The sequence below is a fragment of the Euprymna scolopes genome, chromosome 23 (assembly GCF_053919585.1).
Source record: "Euprymna scolopes isolate OS-2025 chromosome 23, ASM5391958v1, whole genome shotgun sequence".
Classification (NCBI taxonomy): Eukaryota; Metazoa; Mollusca; class Cephalopoda; order Sepiida; family Sepiolidae; genus Euprymna; species Euprymna scolopes.
In genome coordinates, this window is record NC_136504.1 from 54,130,971 (window position 1) to 54,156,562 (window position 25,592).

The window sequence follows — 25,592 nt, forward strand, 5'->3', positions numbered from 1 at the left end:
GTTTTTAAATAAATTGTTAGTTGAAAGCACAGAAGGCAAATTTGCCGTTTAATTGTACAAATATCTTCAAACCACGTAATCACTAAAAGGAACTCTTAAAGGTCGACACCGGTATCGAGCAAAAGCTTTTTTACATGTTTTACAAACTTTAAATGGGTAAAATATAATCATGTAATTATTGAAAATGTGATCATGTGATTAAAATTAAATTTAAATTAATCATGTTGTTTAACAAATTTTAAAAAAATATAATGCAAGATGAAGTTTTAAAATGATTGAATGTTTTATTTTATTTAAAATTAAAAACATTGCCCAATAAAAATGAAATTTGGGGTACTTTTGTATTTTTGGTGCCGAGCTGAAATACTAACGTCATTATTTTGAAAACTATTCTTAATGAGGAGCTATATATAACTATTCTGTGCTTCCACCTTATAATTTAAAAAAAAAAAAGATATCGGTAAACTTGAATTTAAACTGAAAAAACTATAAAAATAGCACGGCAGCATCTGCCCTTGTATACGTCCGAGAACAATATCTATTGTAAAATTAAACCAAAATTTGGTGCTTATGCGTTTTTGATACCACGCTATTTTTAAATAGTTTTTTTCCGGTTAAATTAAAGTTTCAAGATATCTTTCTTTTTTTTTTTAACTGCGAGGTGTAAGCATAGAATAGTTACAAACATCCTCCCATGTTAAGAATGGCTTTCAAAATAATAACCCTATTATTTCAGCACAGTAATTAAAAAATATATAAGTACCCAAAATTCTATTTTTATTATTCAATGTTTTTAATGTTAAATTATAAAATAAATCATATTTAATCATTGTAATACTTAATCTTGCATTATTTTTTAAAAATTTGTTTAACAACGAGGTTGATTTAAATTAAAATTTAATCACATTATCACATTTTCAATAATTATGTGATTATATTTTACCCATTTAAAGTTTGTAAAACATGTAAAAAAAAACCCTTCTGCTCGATACAGGTGACGACTTTTAAGAGTCTCTTTTAGTGATTACCTGGTTTGAGGATATTTGTACAACTAAACGTCAAATCTGCCGAAAACCTTTCTGTATTTCATCTAACAATTTCTTTTATAAAGAAAAAGCATTCATATTTTCGCATATAAAAACTTCTGTAAAAAAAAAAAGTGTACTTTCAATTTTGTTAAAAAAGTTTTCTTACGGTAAAAAAAAAGCAAAAACAAAACAATCGAACCTTAATCGGACCTTAATCGCGTTGTTTTGTTTTTTGTTTTTTTCAAGTTAAATTCAACTTTCACAATATCATTTTTTTATATAATTTCACGATATCTTTTTTTTTGTAATAATAAATTGTAAATAATAAAAAAAATTTTAATAATAAATTGTTAGTATAGAGCATAGAATAGTTACAAAACATCCTCCCCTCTTGATGGTAAGAATGGCTGAAAAAAACAAATAAAAAAGATATTTCAGCATGTTACCAAAATGCATATGTACCGTGAATTTTCTTCAGAAAAAAACTGTACTTTCACCTAAAAATTTATAGTTTAAATCTTTTCTCTTCTCTTCTATCTATATAAATAAAATGAACTCCTTTTTTCCCGTGTGAGTTTGACCTTAATAGGATTAAAAATCACGACATTACATTCAAATGTAATGTCCTCACACTTCAGCACAGGATCTGAGGTGTGCTATAGGCCTACTACCCTTACAGTTCCTTGATATTCGTACATTTCTATATGTTTTCCGGTGAATCAATGGAAGTTGTAAAATCTTTTCTCTCTACTTGATTCAAACTCCACCCGCGACCACTTAACACTGCTGCAGATACGTCCACAGGGGAATATACGAGGAACACCGGTTTGAGTTCTTAGTTGCTTAGAAAATATGGATTGGCATTTTTCCGTCGGATGAAATGCGACTTTACATTCCAGTTATTCTGTAGGTTACTTGTGCTATTTTATTAATTTCTTCTTTTTCCCCCTTTTCTACTCCCTTTATATTTTTCTCTTTTTGTAGAGGGGTGGGGGTTGCGATTCGAAGGATTACTTAAACGAAACGAACTAACATTGGATTCCAGTTTTTACAAGAAACTTTAGCAGTCAGCCGCCAGCGTTCTTCAAATCTTGCACCGATTAGTTGCTTTAATATTTTATTTACTGTCTTTATACTTCTATTATGTTTGCACTGATTTCATACGTGATACTAAGGGGGGGAGCTGACTTCTATTTTCGGATTAGTTACGTATTCATTATTTATTTCTATACATTGCATTTTTTAGAGTTTCATTAGCACAATTACTACTACACTAGAGATATTGGAATCAGACGGCATTCAAATTGGTTAACAACGACAACAAAGAAAACAATACAAAAAAGAAACCAAAACCAACATTAAAAAAAATAAAAAACACGGTCAGTTTTCTGGTTTTATTTATTCATTTTTTTCTTTTTCATTGAAACAAAGAAAAATAATTAAATAAAATCTAATAAGCATATTTTTTATTATACACGGTAAGTTTTACTTTTTTGAATTTTGTTTTTCCATTAAAAAAAACAACAAAATAATTAGATTTAAATAAACATATTTGCATTTTACGCTGTAACTTTTTGTTTTTTTTTTCTTTTTTTTTTCCTTTCGTATTTTTTCACGTTCGTTTTGTTTTTATTCCTTTCAATTTTACGCGTCATATATCAGCTAAACCAGGGCGGGGGGCATCTATAAATATAAAAGCTAAAATGTGTGTGTGTGTGGGAGGGTGTTTCTTCACCTTAAACTCGGCCACCTCCTACTACTACGACAATGACGTCATGTTTGACCTAGAAAACGTTGACGTTAGTTTCAACCACCTGCAAGTGTTTTTAAAGGGTTAATTTTATCCGTTCTCAATTGTGTGTCTCTTTGGCGTAGAGGTAACGTGTCAAGCAATTTTTTCCGCCTCGATGCTTCGGGTTCGAACCTGTCTTCCTACCTAAACGTTTTTTCCTCTTTTACACGTTTTTTTTTTTTTTTTTTGCTTTGCTTTTTTTACATTTGTTCGCAGTTTTGCTTTGTTTTGGTTTTTCCAATTTTTTATAACATCGTGTTTTTTTTTATAATATTAAGACAGGGTCCCCCCTCCTACATACACACCTCCAAATACCTGGGCAACGCCGGGTGCCCCCCGTTAGTAATAATAATAATAAAGTTCATATTTTCTCATATAGAAACAACTGTTTAAAAAAAAAAAAAAAAAAAAAAAAAAAAAAAACAAAGAAAACGTGTGCTCCCAGATTTGTTTTCACGACAAAGATGGTTTTATGTTTCAATTCAAAATGCACGTTCTGGTGAGCAATTTGTTTTAAATTTAAAAAATTGGGAAATGAATTTAAAATTTAAAAATAGAGGATGTTATTTTTCAATTATCGATTAGAGTCGTCAAATCGTGGTGGTATATTCAAATAATTACCGGAAGTAAAAACCGAAGAGTCCCGCAGAAACGACTTCGAAAAATATTTTTATTTTATTTTATATTTTTATAATTTGATATATTAATTTATTTTAATAACATAAAAACATTCCTTGACTCTAAGTAAAGGCTATCTGAAAATTTCAATTAAATTGGTAATGTAGAAATATGGTTCATTGATAACGAAAGAAATATACAAGAAAGCCTACAAGCAGTTTGCTGAAGACATGCTAACATAGCCCATAGATTACTGGGCATGTCCTATGGTTTGATGAGACTCAATTTAATTTGTTTTGTTCTGATGGCCTTAAGCATGTGTGGCAGCAACCAGGTGAGGAGTACAAAGATAAGTCTGTTTCATGCCTACAGTCAATCATGGTGTTGGGAATGTCATGCTCTGGGGCTGCATGAGTGCTACAAGTATTGGAGAGTTACATTCCATTGAGGAAAACATGAACTCCAACATGTGTACTGTCAAATACTGCAGCACATCATGAGCCCCTCCCTCCAGAAACTGGGCCGCAGAGCAGTGTTCCAGCATGACAATGACCCAAAACACACATCCAAGACAACCAGTGTTTTACTGAAGAGGCTGAGGGTAAAGGTGATGGACTGGCCAAGCATGTCTTCAGACTAGAACCCAATAGAACATCTTTGGGGCATCCTCAAGCATAAGGTGGAGGTGCGCAAAGTCTAAAATATCCGTCAGCTCCACGATGTCGTAATTGAAGAGTGGAAGAGCATTCTAGTGGCTACATGTGAAGCTCTGGTAAACTCTATGCTCAGGAGAGTAAAGGCTAAATGTAAACTCTATGCTCAGGAGAGTAAAGGATAAATGGTAGCTACTTAAAATATTGAGAGTTGACATGTTGTTTGTTAATATTGACAACTTTTCGTAAAGGGTTTACTCACTTTTGTTGCCAGGGATAAAGCTTTTATTGGCTATATTTCGAATTATTTGAGGGGAAAATAAATTAACTCTGTTATATACGCTGCAGAGAGATTACTTTTCATTGTGTCAAAAAAACATTTTTAAGTGTGGTTCTATGAAGATATATACTTAAATATTTGAAGAAATGTGAGGGGTGTACTCGCTTTGGTGATACACTGTATATATAAATACATACATACAAACATACATATATATATACATGCGTATATATGCATATATATACATGCATATGCATGCATATATATGCATATATATACATGCATATGCATACGTATATATACATGCAAATATATATATGTATATATAAATACATATATAAATATATATATGTATATATAAATACATATATAAATATATATATACATATATATATATATATATATATATGCATACATATATACATATATAAATATATATATGCATACATATATGCATATAGGTATACATATATATACATATATATATATATATATATATATGTATGTATAAATATATATATGTGTATACGCATATGTACATATACCTATATGTATATATATGTAGCGAAATCAGAATCCGTAAATGTATTGGAATCAGAAATGTAGAAGAGAATCGGTAATTGTACTGGAATTTGGAAAATTTTGGAATCGTCCTATCACTAACATATATATATATATATATATATATATATATATATATATATATACAGTGTGTCCAAAAAGTCACTGAAGAGTTAAAAAATTTTGTCATTTTACCATTAATGATTGTTTTTTCTCTCTTTCAGATATTTTGCAAATAATATTTTGGAATTATCAATAAATATAGCATCAAACAACGTATGCAAGTTGTGAAATTGTTTTATCCAAAATCATGCATTGCTTTGGCAACAACCATTGTCTCTCTCTATGGAAATGTCAAATGGGCACCACGTTCCCCAAACTTGACTAGTCCCGACTTTTTTGTGTGGGAATATTTTAAAGAAAGAGTCTAACAAAACTCAAACCCTGCAAGAATTCAAGGAAAAGATCTGGAACGAAGTAAGGGAGTTAAATTGCAATCCAGAGATTCTGTAATCTGTCATGAATAATGTTTTGGAAAGAGCACAAATATGCAAAGCTGAAAATGGGCAACATTTAAAAGACTTTATTTTTCATAAATATAGATTGTTTGAATTTTGCATTTCTTTTAAAATTTATTAATATCTTAATCTGATTGTGTTAAAATTACAGAAAGATATCATCAAAAATTAAGAATCTATTTAAGTTCAAAACCCTTCCAGTAGCTTTATGGTTACCCTATATATATATATATATATATATATATATATATATATATATATATATATATATATATGGCGTAGAACGATAAAAGTGTCGCTCTAAAGAAAACAACACTACAGTTTTTCTATTGAAAATATCAATTCAGGTAACTTGATTATGTAGTAGAGCTGACATCTATTCTATATAGCCGCCTTCAGCCTCAGTCACCACTTCGATACAGGTTCAGAGCCGGGAGCATGTCTTTTCTACAAGTTCCAGTGGGGTGGATGGCGGTGAACCGGCTAGCTTTGAAGTTGTGGAATGTCATGTTGGTGATGTTTCAGCGTATGACCAAACGAAGTAGTCCACCGGGTTCAGGTCGGGGTGGGGAGGGAAGGCATTGAGAGAACGGTACAAAGTCGTAGCACGCCTTCTGAAACCAAGCCTGGGTCTCTTTAGACTTGTGGGCCAGTGCCGAGTCTTGCTGCCCCACCCAGATGATTATAATTAAATAATAATTGTTCTTTATACCTACAGACACTAGTGTTTCATGCTTACGCAATCATCATTATAGGGGTGATAGTGAATACTATTTCCATTATTCTCACCATACGGTATTATAAAATGTTATGTTGTATCGGCATAATCACGGTTCTCACTATATCACTGAAGTTAAGCAATGATGATCCTGGCAAGTGCCAGATGGGTAACCATTTGGAAATACTAAACGCTGTATAGGATAGCAGGGTGGAAGTAGGAGTAATAAGGCGCCTCCTTCCCACAATATCCAGTGGGAGACTCTTGGACAAGGATGAATAACTATTTAGCCACCCGGTTATGGTACATGAAGTCATAGCAGGCAGGTCATGGGTGAACTGTTGAGCAGCTTGATGGTTTCTTCCTGAATTAGTCAACTCTTTATTGTGTGAGTCAAATAATACTAATTGATGTACAATGGCTAAGACTAATCACTCTGTATGAGCATTGCCCCTATGGGAAGTAATTACAACCTATAAAGGACACTCTAATGAAAGGGACTGAGGAACCATGATGTCTGCAAAAACAGACCTGATACATAAAGAAGAAAGAGGAGGCTTATCATGAAAGTAAATAACAATCCGTTTTAATTTCCCACCTGACTACAACTTAGATGTCTTCAAGTCCAACATAAACAAATTCCCGATGAACCGCCCCCTTAAGGAAGACACTTTATCAAATCTCCAATACTAACGATTACTACGATACTATCCCATTGATTACTGTACATGCAATAACCCTTATCCCCGAGTGGCTTCCGGGCCTTGATAAGTAGTGACTTCCATGTAAAAAAAAAAAAAAAGAAAAACAAAAGGTAGAAGAAAGTTTGCATTTATTCATGTTGATAAAGATGACTAGAAAATATTTGTGTGTGTGAAATGTTCATTCCATATGACGGTTCGGTATAGTATCTAACTTCATCAGATATACAAAAGCCAAGATACAAAGAAAGATCAAATATGTTTTAATGCAAGAGAAAGCATGATATATGAACAAGCGAAAATAGTTAACGGAAGTAAGAAAAAATGGAAAAGAAGACAGACGAAGATGAGAAATGCTTGTGAGCAGCATTTACTTAACTGTTTGAAATTGTTATAATCTTTTGGCGGGAACGTTTTTGTAAAAATGGAAGACGACCGCGATGTGTGCACGTCAAGGTCACAACGGAAATGGAGAGAGAAGCGTGCTAGCTTTGAGACTGGGAAAAGTCAGAGATGATAATAAGTATTGAAAAAAATATATATATAGAATTAAATTAATGTTTTAAGTAAGAAAATAAATAGAAAAGATTTGATATTTCGGGGAAATTATGTTATCTAAATAAAAAACAATCTTTATAATCCCAAATAGGATTTTCGAATAATTACATTTTGCTGATCGGATGAGGAAAATGCGTATAATGCAAAGTGGTATAGTCAAACATCATATCATTCACAGGAAACATGAGTTGGAACAGATACACCAAGAGCATTGCCAAGGCTGCTGCGAAGAAGGTAGTCTCTCTCTACCATGCTAGAAAATATCCTGTACCTCTACAAGGCCACCATTTGTTCATGTATGGAGTAGTGTTGTCACATTTGGGCTGGTGCATCTGCTACTAATTTCTCACTCCTGGACAGGGTTCAAAAGAGAGTCACCAACCTGATAGGTCCTGAACTGTCATCTAAGCTTCATCCTCTGTCCCATCGACGAAATATTACATCCCTCTGTCTGTTCTACAAATATTTTAATGGTGAATGCTCTGACGAACTACAAGCACTTGTACCCCCTTGACGTAAATACCCCCGACAAACCCGACAAAATAAATCCAAGGTAATTTTTTGATTCAATTTAAATTAAATTTTTATAGCTTACTTTGTAAAATTTATAAAAGTGCAGTTTGAAGATAAATAAATTTCAAATTGAATCTTGTTCCTTTATTTTTAAAGCCTATAGTAAAAACATTTTGTTTAACAATTATCATGCCTTGGATGAAATGCTTTTCTAATATATTATCAGAACTTACTTCTCGATTTTTCCCCAACAAGAAGTGATACATCCTATCTAATGTCGGGTAGCTAGTAATGGATAAAGCTCATATTTTGTTCGTATATTCCTGTATACTATAATATATTAGGGATATAAATACATGAAAATGCTTAATGGGATTTTAACAATGATTAATCTCACAATTTGGATTTTTACCGTTTCTTTACTAATCATTAATTTCTAATTCATTATTTATGATTTAAGTTTTGTTAAGGTTTTGTGCCATTGATTCCATTCCTATCTATGTTAATTAGACAGAGTCTTTGTATTATTATACCGGTACTATTAGATCAGGCTGTCTGAAGACACTGGATTCCTGACCTAAAATGCATCAAACATTAACGTTATTGGGATTTATTTTTATCTTCCCCTTTGCAAAACTCAATCATGTTCTGCAAAGCCAAAAAGTCAAAAACAATTTTCCTCAACAAAAAAATAAAAAAAATAAAAATAAAAATAAAAACTATAAAGATATTTATATCTTTATAGTTTTTTTACAAAAAAAAAAAAATGATTGGATTCGGTATTAAAGAACTTGAAAAGGGTTGATATATCAAACCCAATCGGATTATCATATGCTTCCCAGTCTATAAAGCTTTACAAACTGACAGCACCTTTCCTGAGAGTTCAACATTCAACATTCAAACTCCTTGGGCAGACATTCACAGATAATATTAATTGGAATAAATTCATAAAAGATACTGCCAGGAAAGTGGCCTCCCTCTATCGGGTGAGAAAACTTCTTACACCTGCCAATAATCCTATATCTCCGTAAAGCCACCATTTGCCAATACATGGAGTACTGATGTCAAATCTAGACTGGTGTACCAACCATTTCCATTTGGACAGGGTCCAAGAAAGAATCTTTAACCTAATAAGTGCACCCTAACTACAAAGCTCCAGCCTCTGTCCCATCGTTGCAATGTGTATCCTTGTGTTTGTTTTACAATGGAAGCTGCTCCGACCAACTTATGCCCCCTTAATGTAAATATCCCTGACCAACTCGACAAGCAGCACAATCAGACCCCTTCATTGTAGAAGTCCCTGAAAGGTTTTCTATTCTAATAACTTATTACATCGAACCGATTGCTTTTGCAGTTCCCTCCCTACACCCTATTTCCTCGAGTATACTAACATGCATACATTTAAATTTTATGTGGACAAGAATTTTGCTCACACAACTCTCTAATTAGGATGCCCCATATAAATCTGGTTCCTAATTCGTGTGCTTTGTTTAGAGTGAATAATTTATATATATATATATATATATATATATATATATATATATATAGTAAGTTATAAAATATATATAGCAATTAAGCTACACAGAATATTCCATGTTTTATCCATGCTAGGATTCATCAGCCTGATGAATCCTAGCGTGGCTGAAACGCGGAATATTTTGTGTAGCTTAAATGCCATATATATATTTTATAACTTACTACCTAGCTCTACCTACGTATTGAGCACTGTTGAAGTAAATACTTAAAGTTTACACATAAATTTATACTTTGTATATTAATTTATGTGATTAAATTAAGTAATCATATATATATTTATATATATATATATATATATATATATATATATACGAGGGTCATTTCAAAAGTAAAGACTCCTATTTTTTAACTCAAAAAGTTGAAGATCTGTGAAGACGGGAGTAGTACCATTAAATTAAGCGACCACTTGTAACCCAGAATTTATTATTCTATCATGTTGTCAAGAAAGTTATTGCGGTTTTAAACTTTTTAAATTCAGAGGAACATACTTCAGCTCAAATAAAAATTTATTGATTGAAATAATCGCCATCAGAATCAATACACTTTTGCAAAACAAATGTATTTATGTAGGTAATATAACAATGTTTCATTCTCGTAACGATAAAGTCGGTGAAGGTGCTTTTTATATGTTTTTTTATGTTTTATGTTTTTATATGTTTTTGAAGTATTTTTCAAGCAGAAAGTTGTCGAGATGCTTGAAAAAGTGGTAGTGAGAGGTCTGGTGAGTATGGCGGATGAGGCTGCGTTTTGTAGCCCAATTCGTTCAACTTCTGCAGGGTCAGTCTAGCAACGTGTGGTCGAGTATTGTCGTGGAGGGGCATTGGGTCTTTTCTATCGACTAATGCTGGGTTTTGTTATCGAAGTTTCCGATGCATTTCATCCATTTGTTGACAGTACTTTTCTGCCGTAATGGTTTCGCTTGCATTCAAAAACTGTAATGGATGAGACCAGTCGCAGACAACCAAACAGTCAGCACATCCCACTGACCTGGAGAAAGAAAGCGATTGGCTATTCATGCCAGCCAGATTTTTATTTATTTATTTATTTTTATTCGCATCTCCCTTTGCCATAGTTAACTTGTTGAAGCACGAAAATATCAATGATAACGTCGATTTTAAAATTTGTAAAAAATATGCCTTATCCTATCACTAACCCTAAGTCTGGGTGGACTTATCACTCGAATTTAACATTAATGGAAATAGAAGAAAAAAATTTAAAAAAATAAAATAAAAAATAAAAATAACTAATAAATAACTTTACACAAGTGAAAGAGAAAAAAGCAATCCCAGTGGAAGTCAGTCGCCCCAATGATGCTGGTTTCAATAAAGATGAGAGGGAAAAGATAACAAAATACCAAGGTCTTATGTATGACATGAAAAGAAACTGGAATCTTAGGAAGATCTTCACCATTTCAGTAATTATAGGAACAACCGAACACATGAAAAAGAATTTCAAAAACTACCTGGTAAATATACTCAGTAAACCAAGTGCAAGAAAGATACAAACAATTGCACTTTAAGGAATGGTTATAATCTGAAAAAGATCTCTTAGTTGGAATGTCTGGGATAGGAGGTGAATGTCTGGCATCTAGTAGGATGCCCATCCCCAGCTAAGACAAAATAAGAAAATTGAAAATATACACGTGCATGTATGTAGGATTCATTTCCTAACTAAATAGCCTATCGTTATGAATTTTGGAATACATATGTTAGGGGTAGAGAGATCGTAATGTAGGATATATTTAGTTTTATGCAAAGCGGTAGAAGCTTTTTGGGAAAATTCGATGTTTGCAAAATTATGAGGTATTAGTTAGACATCAATTAATAAATAGTCTCGAAACGCCTGTGGAACTCTGTCCCACTCTCCTGCTTTCCAACTGACTACAATATGGTTGTCTTCAAGTCCAACGTGAACAAATTCTTGATGAGCCATCTCCTTACGTAATCCAATTTACCAAATTCTCACTACTAATGATTACTACGACATGTTCCCCTTGACACTCATTAACTCTTATCCTCGAGTTGCCTACGAACCGTGATAAGTGGTGACTCCTTTGTAAAAAAAAAAAAAACACTAAACGCATGAAAATTTATTTTGCCCTGACTTGTATACTTTAAAACGTTCTGAAACTGTTCAAATTCTTTTTATTCAATTTTTATTTCAAAAAATAGATTTTGTTGAAAGCTCTTTTTTCATTCATACAAGAATCAAAATGGCTGCTTGGTTCTCGATTTTTGTTGGTGACTGATCCTTTTAAAAATAATAAAAATAAAGTGACTCATCATACCAAAATTGCCTAGATTCATACTGTTTACTATTTAATATCAGATGTAAGCAGGTAAACGTTACAAGAAACATAAAGGGTAAGTAAGTAAGCAAACATCAGCCATGTTATGTCCAGAAGCAGTAAATATGTTTCTTTTATTTCTTTCCTAGAACTGTCCGTTTGTGGAACGCTATACCATGGGTCTGCTTCTCTAATAACTATAACATGGCCGTCTTCAAATCTAATGGGAATAAATTTCTATTGAGCCGTCCTCATAGATAATCTCGAAGTTTCACCATGACTGATTATGTATCATCATAAGGGCTAGGACAACAGCATATTCTTTTCATTGTTTTGGTTCTCGAGTGTGTATCCGTTGATATCTTATATGCTTTTATGTAGAGTGATGTGGTTCTCAGTTGATTAATTGTGTCTAACTATGTCAGATATATACTCGAGAGTCATGACAATGAAAAGAATATGCTGTTGTCATAGCCCTACTCATCATCTACCTAACACTTAATCATTATCCTAGAGTGGCCTCTGGGCCTTGATAAGTGGTGACCTCCCAAGTTAAAAAAAAAAGAAGAAAATAGTGACGTTTGCCTGATTATATCTTATCTTAAATATTGATTTTTATTGCGCAATTAGATCACCAATAAATAGGTAAATCAAATTAAATTGTTTTTGATTAATTTCCCAATTGTATTTCAGTTTGAATAATTCATATCTACAATAATAATGTTTATCTCCAAATGACTTAAATTACTATTTTGAGATGAGGAGGATAGTGGAGTGTCTGTTCTTTTACTACACTTCATCTTATCTGTCCTTTGTCAGTGTAAAAACTTTTTTAGACTGAGGCAGTTTGTGTCCCAATCGAGAGTACCCCTTTTTGGGGAGCTAAATTTTCCCCATATAAAAAAACTGACCTTGTATATAAATCTGCCCCCGCGAGAAGTCAAGTAAATAGGCACTATACCACGAAGCAGAATATTTGCCATAAAATGACCTACAAGGTTGATGTCAATGTTTAGTTCCCTCCCATGGCGGGAAGATGTGACACAAGGTCGGGAAAGTGGGATTATAAAAACCAACGCTCTAGATGAAGAGCACTCTAGCCTGTCAAAAAAATACCTGGGTAGTCCCATCGGCATTCATTGGTAGAAAGCACATCAAGCGATTAAATATAAATCTGGAATGGCGATCCTCCTAGAGCTGCGCGACAATACAGAACATAGCTTCACTAACAGAGAAAAGAGCAGCTCAACAACGGCCTAAACTCTGGTGGCTTTGGAGGCTGGTGAGCCCACTTCTCGACTTGATGTGCTACAAAACAAATGAATAGTAATATCACTCTCTCCTTTTATTTTTTGATCATGTAGGTAATTTGATATTTGTTGGTAATTGTCTGTATTTTTGAGATGAGGTGTTTCCATTTATTGAGATTGTCGGACTGACTTCCTCATCTTGGTTGTTATAGTCACAACGTTTCGGCCGATTTTGCCCTCCGGCCTTCATCAGGTGTTTTGTATCGAACTGGGGAACCGTTTGTTAGGAGTTTCGAACCCAACCCTTTATTATTATTATTATTACAGGGGTACCGTGTTCGGACTCCAGCGGACAGAGTTGCTGATTCTCTGTTTTGAATAATAGAGAGAGAGAAAACCTTGAATAACAACATAGGTTTAACCAACTAAGAATTGTCCTAGTGACATATGGCCGAGTGGTCCTAGACGTTGTATCAAAGTTTACAGTTACCCAAAGGTGCTGAGTTCGATCCTGAACGAAGGCAGTGAAAAGTAACATTCAAAAACAGAGAATCATCAACTATGTCCCAGAGCCTAGCTGGAGTCCAAACATGGTACCCCCATAATAATAATAAAGGGTTGGGTTCGAGACTCCTAACAAACAGTTCCCCAGTTCGATACAAAATACCTGATTAAGGCCGGAGGGCAAAAACGGCCGAAACGTTGTGACTATAACAACCAAGATGATTGATATTTGTTGGTTCGTAAATGGTAGTCCCTGTAAATCACATTGGCCTCTCTTCAGTGCAATTTTTTTTTCCTTGGGGCCCCCAAAATCAACAGAGATTAAATCATTCCTGTATGGATTGCGATGTAATGCTGGTTCTATCCAGTTCTAGGAATTGGAATCAGTGACTGTATCGGATCCAGGAATTTAGAACAAAATCGGTAATTATAGCAGAACCTGGGCAAAATATTGGAATCGTCCCATCACTAATAAATACCCCTTTAGTTCATGTTTACTTTTGATCAAAAAAACACAGCAAAATAAAGTTGGCAAGCAACAACCATGGAAGTGACAAAGAGATAAAAAGATATTCTCGTTGATATGAACATTTTTTTATGCAGTGTTCTTTAAAAAATTAGTGCACGTCTATAAACTTTAAATTTGAAGCTTAAAATCATTTATCCCTTTACTACTCAACACTCAACTTCTTCTTTTTCAGCTGATTTTTACTGATGTGAAAAATAAACAGTTATTCGTGACGTACAATGAAGCCGAACAGATGATACAAGTTTCTATTAGTTTTGTGCCCAGCAGAATCCTTATGCATCCAACCCAAGAGGACTGGGTTCTTGGTTATGATCTCAAAGCTGGAAAGGTAAGTCTTTATTTGTATGATCATATTTCATTTAATGGAATATCGATCTCTCGTTGTATAAACATCAGTGCTACAGACTAAAGCAAAATAACTTTTTTTATCAACAATGCGTACGTAAAAATGCTTTATTTATTAAAATGAAAATATTTTGATAATGAAATAACACTTACCCAGTGACCTAGCATTTGCAAAGTTTGTAATGAAGGCCGCTTGCATCGTTTTTGTAAGACAACATTATAAAATAAAAGGTATTCTTTGAAGGCTTTCAATGCAGGAATGTACAGTTGTTATGATCAGATAGATAAAAAAATGAATGATAAATAACTCAATAATTTTTTTTATATTATTTTATTTTTTTATTCATATTTATTTATTTATCTACCTGATTTTTTTTAACTGTGGATGGTACTTATTCCACAGGTCCTTTCGGATAATAACGCATCAACAGTGGAAAAACAAATCCTCTCTCTAAGCTGTAAATTGTAAAGTGACTGTTTTGTTTATATTTTAAATCTAAAAGCTCAAAGATTAATTAATTCCATTACATGTTCAGGGGAAACAATTCTATTTTTTTATATACTTGTCTATAGATTTTCTGATCAAGGGGGCGTAATTCAAAATTCTGTTTAATATGGGTATAACTGGTCGTTGTTCTTTAAATGTTTTTTTTTTAAATAAAATCATGTGTTTTTTTGTTTTTTGTTTTGTTTTTATTTTTAATCCAAACGCTCAAAGCTTAATTGATTAGTTATGTTCAGGGAAAATAATTCTTCTATTTTTACTTGTCTACAGGTTTTCTAATCAAGTGGAAGTGATTCATATTCTGTTTAAATGCTTCTGTAAGATTTAAATTTAAAATTCTGTTTAATATGGTTATAACTAAAAAAATAGAAAAAAAAAAGAAAGAAAGACTCACCTTAACAACTACATAATCCAAATCTAGCGAATGAATAGATAGGTATGTTTCCCTTTGATTACCATATTTAAACAGAATTTAGAATTACTCCCCCCCCCACCTGATCTTATATCTATAGATAAGTGAACAAATAAAATCACCTCCATTAACCATTTACATGGTTATTGAAGCTCTAGAGCGTCTATATTTTTACAAAAACATTTAAACAACAACGGCCAGTTATAATTTTGTTTTTCCACTGATGATGGGTTATTACTCGAAAAGAACTTTGGAATAAGTAACATCCACAGTAAAAAAAAATTCAGGTAGATAAATAAATGAATATAAATTAAAAAATAAATAAATAAAATATAAAAAAATTATTGAATTATTTATCATTTATTTATTTATCTGCTCATAACGACTGTACATTCCTGCATTGTGAGACTTCAAAAATACCTTTTATTCTTTAACAATGCTTCAAGCAAACCACGCCATACTTCTAACATTACAAACTATTTTTACAGATCAAATTATTCTACCTACTGCTATGAGAAGCAAATAATAAATCGAGAATGCACAGTCTTTTTCTTTAATGTTATTTCTTTATAATTTTGCTTAGGAGTTATTTTTTATGAAACCTATTTTCAGAGAAATTTCAACTCCTGGATGTAGATTCTGATCCAGAATTCGTTAATTAAAACTGATAAGTTCCCGTCATAATATACATTTCGCTATGTTCAGAGACAAAAACGTAGCAAAAAATCGATTATTTTCATCATCAAGCTTCACTTTGGGCAGGTGTTATTTAATTGATATGCAATGTTAGTTTCTTTCCAAATATTGATGACAGTTTTTGATTCTGACTAAATAATTCTGTCTTGGGATAAGAAATTTTCAGAAGGTGTTCAGTTTGTCCAAGTGTTCACTAAATACATTTAAATAGGAAGTATTGTTCTTTGTTGAGGGTGGAAGCTTCTTCGTCTCTTTGTCATCCAATTTTGGTGTGTATTGCTATATTTTTGGCATAATATCAAGGTATGATCACAAAGATTTGGACGAATATATCTATAGCCCGGGGGTGATAAGAACGAACTAACCAAGTACAAAAATCGCTGTATAAAATATACTGAATCGTTTTGAATTTCTCAATCATAGCTTTTGTAGTGGGATTCGTCTTAGCGCTGTCATCGTCATCACTATCACTGCTCCTGCTGATTTCTGTTTTGTTTATGTAAATCTGGAGGGATATGCGATACAACAAGCCCTATTAGTTGGGCACAGTGAATCCAGCTTGTGGTGCCGTTCCTATCTCGCACTTGACACATGCTTGTCTTGGTGATTGTGACGTTTCCTAGTTTTTCATCTTGTTCTGGTTCCAGTCATGGCAAAAGCAGTTTCAGATCCATAGGTTCGGTCACGTTTCTTCTTCTTAGATGTATTTTTATTGCTATTATTATCAATGCTGATTCTGACTGGGTCAATATTATCACTTTATTCACCTGGATTGATGCTGCCAATTTTTGCAATTGGATAATTTTTTTCTCTATGATAGAACTATTTCTTTTGCCATTCATTTTTAAGATCATTTTTCTGTTACAAGAATGGCTCTATATTCAAGAGTATTTATGGTTCTATGAGTGCCAGGTACTCAAGAGTGGCAACATCAGGCAACGTCTCGTGCCTGCACAGGATCCGATTTAAAGGGTTGACACCAGCCAGTTGTATCACTTATGCATGCAAACCACATCTTCCTCAGTCTACATCGCTCTCTAGTGCCTGAGATATTCAAACATGTGGAGTCGATGCAAAAGTTGATATACGCTGTATGTGGTCAAACTACCTGAAACTCTGAATGCATAAAGCGTCTGTAATCTTACTAATACTAAGTTTCTAATCACGGATTATTAGGATACATTATAAAGGATAACCCCATCTAATTATAGCATAAGCAGATTAGAAATGTTTGAGGCCTATGCCTCACTTCTGTACTAGATGGAAGTGCAAACATGTTGAAAGTACTTTTCATCAAATCTTGAAGGAGATGTGTAAAGATTAGTAGTAACTTATTGTACCTTCTCCATGCAACAGAGCAGCGAACAGTGAGGTCACTTTCGCCCTCATACTTCCGTTCAATCTTGAAAGACAAAGGATACCCCTTAGGGGCAGTTTTGCGTGTAATTGTGAGGCAAGGGTTGCGCAATCTCCAACCACACCTCTCCTGAATCGGCATTGTTTGAGTCCAGTGGCAAGGAGAAGACCAGGACGGCTGGAAACAATGCGGAGAGCACATACAGCACCTGAAAGTCCCAAATGGTCACCCATTTAGTACTTACCAGGTTCAATGTTGCTTAACTCCGGTGATCCAGCAAGAACCGGTGTGTCAACGTGATTATGCTGAATGTGATGGTGATTGCGAAATCACCATCACATTCGTTCAAGTAGCAAAAGATGGCTTCCATATTGACATCCACGTGAATATGTCTCAGAAAGGAACATATTTGTTTGAAGTAGCTTAGTGGTCTTGGCTACAGTCCTGCTTCCCAATTGAATACAACATGGTAACCTTCAAATCCAATGTAAACAAGTTCTTGTTATATATTATTTAATCGGAATTCATTATTGGTAACTGCGACGGGATAGGAACTCCGAATCTCTTAACTGCCTTCCATGGTTGTTGTTGTTTCACCATGTTTTGGATTCAAAGTTCCTATCCCGTCGCGGTTACCACCTGATGAAGGCCAGAGGAATAGTTGGTCGAAACGTTGTGATACAACAACTAAAAAAGATGAAGATAATAGTCCGCAATAAATAAATTAATAAATAATACTCATCTCAATATTGAATTCCAATAAAATAATATATGTACCATTCGATACGGACCCGACCATGGAAGATCTGATAATAAATTATCGTGGATTTATAGGACCAAAAAAGCCAACCTTGATCGCTCTTTGGGTCCCGTGGTGCAGTGAATAGAGACGTTGAATCTCTACTGTTCCAGGTGAGAATTGTCTGAAGATAGCGGTTTCAATCCTACCCAAGGCAACCAGAGGCTTATTTGGCCAACGCGTGGTGAGACAACAACAACTATGGATGGCAGTAATTGCTGAGGATGCAGTTAGGAGATTTGGAGTTCCTATCCCGTCGCGGTTACCACCTGACGAATGCGAGAGGAATAGTTGGTACAACATCTAAGAAAGATGAGGATAATAGTCCGCAATAAATGAATTAATAAATTTCTTGTGAAGCCGCCACTATAAATAATCAAATTTTACCCATTTTACATCATTAGTGATCACCCCACTACCACTTTAACATTCATTAACCTTTATTCTCGAATGGTATTCTGGCCTTGATAAGTGGTGACTCCCAAGTAAAAAAAAAAAATGCAATCTAGAAGCCCCTTAATGAATAGTTGTTCATAGTCATAGCTGATAATATTCTTAAACTTTTGGCATATAGGCTGCTATTCCGGTCCATATTTATGGCTTGCACCGCCAATCATATTCTTGGGAGGAGGAATCTGGATGTATTCATATTCCTTGCATCAGAATGTTATGCCTATTTAAGTTTTACTTTGATTGCAGACACACATACATTTTTAATAGTATCATTATTGGTGCCGAAAAGAGGCTACAAATGAAGGAGAAAATAAACGCTTTTTCACCCACACATTGCTCATTCAGAAGCCTACCATGAAAATAACGTTAGTTAAAAACTAGCAGCGTCACTTCAGTTTTAGAAAGGGATCGTAGGAAAGAGAAGAGTTCATTACCCCACTAGATTTCGAAGTTGATTTTGTAGTTTGTCCAAACAGAAAAAAAAAATGTTTTGAACAGCATCTGCATAGATGTAGCAACAATACTCCATCTTCAGGCGTATCTGGCTCTTGAACAGATAATCTTGTTTGTATTATTGTTAAGTACAAATGTTTTTCAGTTAAAAAATATCTATTTCAAAATGAAATCTTTCCCAGTCTATAAAAATATAACACAAAAGGTAATATATCAGGTCTTTAACCCATTGTAATTTATTTTTTGCATATTATCAATATTAATTCAATATATCTCCATGCCTGATGGACCAGTAAGGTTCCAGAAGAAAGATACAACTGATTGCCAAGTGTTCATAACACCGAGAGGCATATTCTTATAATTAGTAAAGTTCATTGTTATTCTTAAGATGGGCACTATAACACCATGATTAATTTATAACTTTTTCTTTCAGATTATTAAAGTATTATTCATAGTTTTCTGCAATATTTTCATCCATGCTGACCAGAAAACGGTCTTCTTTAATCAAGGGATTCATCTTCCATCGTGATAATGCTCGTCCTCACACAACACTATTGACCAAAGATCTTCTAAGAGAATTTGGTTTGGAAATATTGCCTCATTCTGGATATTCTCCTGATCTAGCTCCCCCCGATTATCACTTATTTCAGAGATTGCAAAACCATTCAGATCGCCTTAGGTTAACATTACGAAAGATTAGATTCATATTTCACATCAAAACCTAAAGATGTTTATAAGCGAAGCATTTATAAACTTATTGGCAGATGGAATCAAGTCGTAGAGAGCAAGGTTCGTTATTGTTTCCAAAAATTTTTTCCAAAAAAACATTTTTTCATTTTCCAAAAAAACATTTTTCCATTTTCAAGATGAAATTTGAACCGACCTAATATTATTGATTGTTTTAAAATCAGATACTCACAGAAATGGGTCGCATAAAGGTTCCCAATATCTTCTAATGAGAGTAATCTAATAACTGCAAGAGAATGTAAAACCAATAACCACCGTGCCACAACCACTTCTGGATGCTCAGTGGATAATATAGGTGATCCTCTCTAAAAAAATATTGTTAATCGTTACTAAAATTCACAATCCTTTTTTGCAGTCCAACTATATTTGGTACAAATAAACTTTACTCTTTTCCTGACGTCACCACAAAGTTTCAGTCATGAATAGCAAACTGTTTTATAACCATTCAATGCGGTACACCTTGGTGATCGCATCATCAGTAGAAGGTGTGATCTTAAATAGACTTTCATATTCGCTGGTTCTTAACGACCCAATCCTTTTATCTGTGTGGTTATCTAAACAATGGTGTCTGTTAAAATAAACAATTCCTGATCTGAAGAAAGCCATCACAGCAAAAATCAGGTCAGTGCAAAGAGAGGAGTGTGTCAGAGTTTTTGACAATTCTGTACTTTGTATTCTGGTGTGCACTTCATTTAATGACGATCAAACAAAGACTGTTGGGCATCCACGGATAAAGTTTGGTGGCCAAGTCAAGGATACACTAAGGTGTGTTTGTATGAAATATGTTTGGATTGCCGAAACGGTTGTGAATTTTATTAAAAACGCCATATTTCATCTTTTCCCCTTTTTTTTTGAGATGAGGATTGATGATTTGTTAAGTTGGATTATTTTAACTACTGTTCGCATCTTGAGTGTTTTTTTTTTCACAACGTTTTAAATGATGTAACATCTGACCTTCTTCCGGTGTATCTTGTTGAACTCGGGAATCTTTATGCTGCAAGATTGAACTGCAACGACCCATGGCATAACAGATAAAGCACTAAATAAAATTCATTTCTAAGTGACACTCTTCTGGAGGTTGAAGGTTCAATCCTCAGTGCGGGCAATGCTAAAAATACTATTGCAAATTAAGACTCAGTCATGGCAGATGGAACGAGATCATGCTACCCACGTGGATGAAGTAGAGGATTTCATTTGTAATTTTGTTAAAGATTTACTAGTTTAACAGAAAGATTGCCGATTTCAACAAAATACACCTAAAAAAAGTCGGAGGTTAACTCAGCCAAAATGTTGTGAAAATAATACTCAAGATGAGAATAGTAGTTTGAATAATGCAAATAATTCGAATTATCAATCCTCATCTCAAAATTCCGAAATATATCTTAAGCTTATTAACATCTACTTATTAACAAAGTATAGATTATGGGTTTTATTTTTCCTTTAGTTGCTTTACTCCTGATTTCCACCCTATTAGATTAGCTGTTTCTCTCCGGATCCATGCGAATCGATTCATATTTCTATTAAACTGTCACCATTTGTCAATTCTATGTTTTAATACAAACTCTATGTTTCAGCTAAGATTAAAGTGTAGTATTTGTTCTGATATTATACTTCATCTGTTCTGCCCTCGGTCAGTGAAGGAGAAATCTATCTAGACTGGGGCAATTTTTATTTTGCCTCCTCAATCAGAGTTCCCCTTTTGGAGGAGCAGGATTTTCCTTTCCCCCACATGAAAATCTAACATTGCGTCTAACTCTGATCTCGTGGGGAGGCAAGAAAATAGGAACTCCACGGGTGGGTGGCATTTAATTTGGAAAAGCCTGTTTATTATCAATTACAACCAAATGTTCTTAGAATGTCTGCGCCTGATACTTTGGCAACTCGGTCATTTGTCAGAGTCAGTGGCTGTAATTTCTTTGCATGGCTCATTGCTTGATGCCAGTCAACCGAACTGGAAATCTGAGAAGTTTACAGAACCTGAAAGACACAGTGACATGAAAAACGTCTCAACAATCAAACATTCCTATCCTTACAAAGTCATGAGAAAATCTACAGTCTTTAATATGAATTCTTCTGCTTCTGAATTTTTGAGATGAGAATAAATAAATCGTATTATTTTCATTATTCGGACTACTGTTCTCAGCGTATCAAGTAAAGATTAGATACCCCGTAGAAGACGACAAAAATAAGCGAACAATTCAAGAGGCACCATTTGTTCGACCTTGACATTGCCGTTAGGTTTCTGTGAAAGTAAGCTTAGCGTCCAAAAATTTCAGTTTCCAATGTTTTGCAATTAATATAGGTCATTCATTTTATTTTTTTATTTTTATTATAATTATTATTATTAGTTTTATTAAAAGTTCTGTAAATATATAAAAAGAACGCACTGAGAAAGACACCCATTTATTTAAATAAATTTTGTTTAAATACGTTCGTTTTATTACTTACATTAAAAACTTTTGTGTAAATAGAAAAAAGTTTTGTTTTTTTATCCTTAAAAGTTTTGTAAATATTTAATATTGAAGAAAATGTTTTGTAAATATTTATTTTTACTTTTAAATCTTTAAAAGTTTTGTAAATATATTTTAACAAAATCTTGCTCGCGAACATTCGGACATGTCTGCTATTTGACCTGTTTACAAGTTTAGAAACAACTAACGGCAATGTCAAGGTCGAACAAACGGTGCCTCTTGAATTGTTCGCTTATTTTTGTCGTCTGCTACGGGGTATCTAATCTTTACTTGATCCTTCTCATCTCCCCGGGTGTTAAACACGATCAAACGATAGACACATCAACAGGTCGATATGCTGTCGGCTATAACCACTGGCAAGTGTGCTCGTTTATTCTTATCTGCGTTGTTACGACCAGACATAAGGGATCTCTGCTGAAAAGAATGCTGTTACTGCAGACAGAACGCTTGTATAAATTAGCGGGCAAAGACATTTTTCATAAAAAGATTATTCTTTTATTTAACACTGGAGGAGTATAATAAACTAACCCGACGTGTGAGTTGCCAATGGTTTTGCAGCCAAACTGTTATGCGTCCGTCGTGTATGGAATTCACGCCTCGACTAAAAAACAGTACAATTAAATTCTCCTCTCTTTCTTTATTGAAAGAGAGAGAGAGAGAGAGAGAGAGAGAGAGAGAGAGAGAGAGAGAGAAATACATACATAATATTTGAACATTGTTTAGTTTTTGTAGACTTCGATGATGCGTTCTTTTGGGTTTGATCTTTCGAATTCTGGAGTCTTAGATCGTTTTCACCCAAACATATTTCGTAAACAACCGTTAGTCAAACCTGGTAGATATATTTTGACATTTTGATATTTTGACATTTTGACATTTTGACATTTTGATATTTTGAAATAAAAACTACACCGACTTTATTTTACTTGCCCTCCCCCCATACGAGGAAAAGAAAATACTGGTAAAAAGCTTTTATGTGTAGGGAGCTCAGGAGCTCCCTACACATAAAAGCTTTTTACTAGTATGCCACATTCTTCAGATGTATATTGTTGAACTCAAGGAGCTGTGGCATAACGGATAAAGTATTTGGTAAAATTCAGTTACAAGTTACAGTCTTCTGGAAGTTGAAGGTTCAATCCTCAATGCAGGTGATACTTAAAATACAATAGCGAATTACTTATGCATCCAGTCATGGCTAACGAAATGCTATCCCTATTGATTAAATAAGGGGTTCTATTTAAAATCCCATGAAGATTCCCGAGTTTGAAAAAAAGATTTCTGAGTTCAGTAGTAATCTGAATGATATGAATTCTTCTGTTGTCAATTCTTATTATAAATCAGCCTCACATTTTCACATTTACAGTTTACACATTTATTTACTCTAATGTAGAATTATCCAATTTTAATTAACATTTAAACACTTGCTTGATAATTTTTTATATTATTATTATTATTATTATTATTATTATTATTATTATTATTTTATAATTATTATTATTATTATTATTATTATTATTATTTTATAATTGTACAAACATAAGTTCAGTACAAATATTCACAAGTTTATAGAAGCTAGAAATAATTGTAAGAGTGAAATGACTGCAGCCAAGAAAAGGTATACCGAAATCACCAGAACATAAATTACACAGAAATTAGGAACTCGCGATTTCTGAAAAATTTATAACAGTGTAGTCAATAATGGGCAATCAACAATTCTCCCACTATCCACCAACCATGAGGTTGTTTCCACAACAACTGGAAAGGTTAACCTTCTTGCCTGGCGGGTCACCTCTTACTCCACTTTAGACCAAACAAACCATTCCCTAGCAAATTTTTCTTTTGCGAACAGAAGCCACACGCAGGATCTGAAAATCACCTGTTTTCATGTTCATAATATCATAAAAACCTAGACAAATCAAAGACGTGTGGACCTGACCTAATCTCTGCTGTATTATTAAAAAGAATGCTTAGCTGAGGTTGCCCTGGTTCTATCAAAACTCTTCAACAGATGCCTTATCGAATCTTGCTTCCCTGAAAAATTGCTTTATGGTACCAGTTTTCAAAAATTCTGGTGAAAGAACTTGCCCACTCAATTATCATTCCGTTAGCTTGTTTTCTCTCTTTGCTAAAATCTTGGAGTCCTTAGTTAAGCACTAGTCCACAAGCTCTTAGGTAAACTGCCAGTATAGATGTAGGCAAGCTCGTTCTACTGCAGATATCCTGACTGTAATCTCTGAATGTATATATCATGCGCTGGATAAGGCAGAGGAGGCTAGGGCAGTAGCCCTAGATATATCTAAGACCTTTGACAAAGTTTGGCACAAGGGGCTTTTCACGAAAATTAAATCATATGGTATTACTATACGAATGCTTAATATAATTAAACCCTTGTTAGAGAAGAGAAAAATCAAAGTTGTCTTCAAACACCATGATATAAATGTGGGTATGCGACGGGGGAAAACGAATCAATATATATCTAAAGCAACAGCCGAAGCCTTAGAGGAAGACTGCTAGTCTGTTGTGGCATGGGACCCGTAAATGGATGGTAACATTCAACACTGCCAAGACTAAGCTTCTTTCCTTTAACAATTGCAAGAAATCTTTTCAACCACTCATTGCTATGACTAATAATACGTTACCTGAAACCTATCGGCTCAGCTTAACATTCACAGGCAACATGAATTGGAACAAATATATTGAGGGCATTGCAAGGGCTGCTGCAAAGAAGGTAGGTTCTGTCTAGCGTGTTGAAAACGAAAGTATCCTATATCTCTATAAAGCCATCATTCATCCATGCACGGAATATTGTTGCCACATCTGAGCTGATGCATCTGGCCTGGCTCTTGGACAGTGTCGAACAAAAGAGCTTCCAACCTGATAGGCCCTGCACTATCAACCAAACACCAATTTTTGTTCCATGGTCGAAATATTGCATCCCTGTGCCTGTTTTCCAAGTATTTTAATGGAATGTGCGCTTATGAAATCACCCCTGAGTAACTTGACAAGCAGCAAAATCTCACCCCATACACTGTAGAGATCCTTAGATGGCCAAAAAAATATCTATTATAATAGTTTATGCTTTCAGACTGCTACACTTTGGAATTCCCTCCCGGTTCCCTGCTTCCCTGTCCGTATTGACATGCAGAAGTGTAATGTGAACAAACATCTCGTTGCTCTACCCCCTACATAGTGTCCCTGTGGATTTGGTCCCAAATAGTAGCCTCTTACGACCAAGTCGCACTATGCCTTGTTTGAGGTGAATAAGAATAAAAAAAGGAAAAACGTTTATTCTTATACTCGACAGGGATACT

General features: G+C 34.0%; 1 protein-coding gene across 2 annotated transcripts in view; it reads left to right on the forward strand.

The window, feature by feature from the left end:
- Nucleotides 1-25,592, forward strand: part of LOC145245901 (VPS10 domain-containing receptor SorCS3-like) — a 1,435,182-nt gene that overhangs the window by 850,254 nt on the left and 559,336 nt on the right. For both annotated transcript variants that reach the window (XM_080107637.1, XM_080107638.1), the window contains exon 4: nt 14,219-14,374. In XM_080107637.1, coding sequence (XP_079963763.1) covers nt 14,219-14,374 — 156 coding nt within the window. The remainder of the gene's footprint in view (nt 1-14,218; nt 14,375-25,592) is intronic.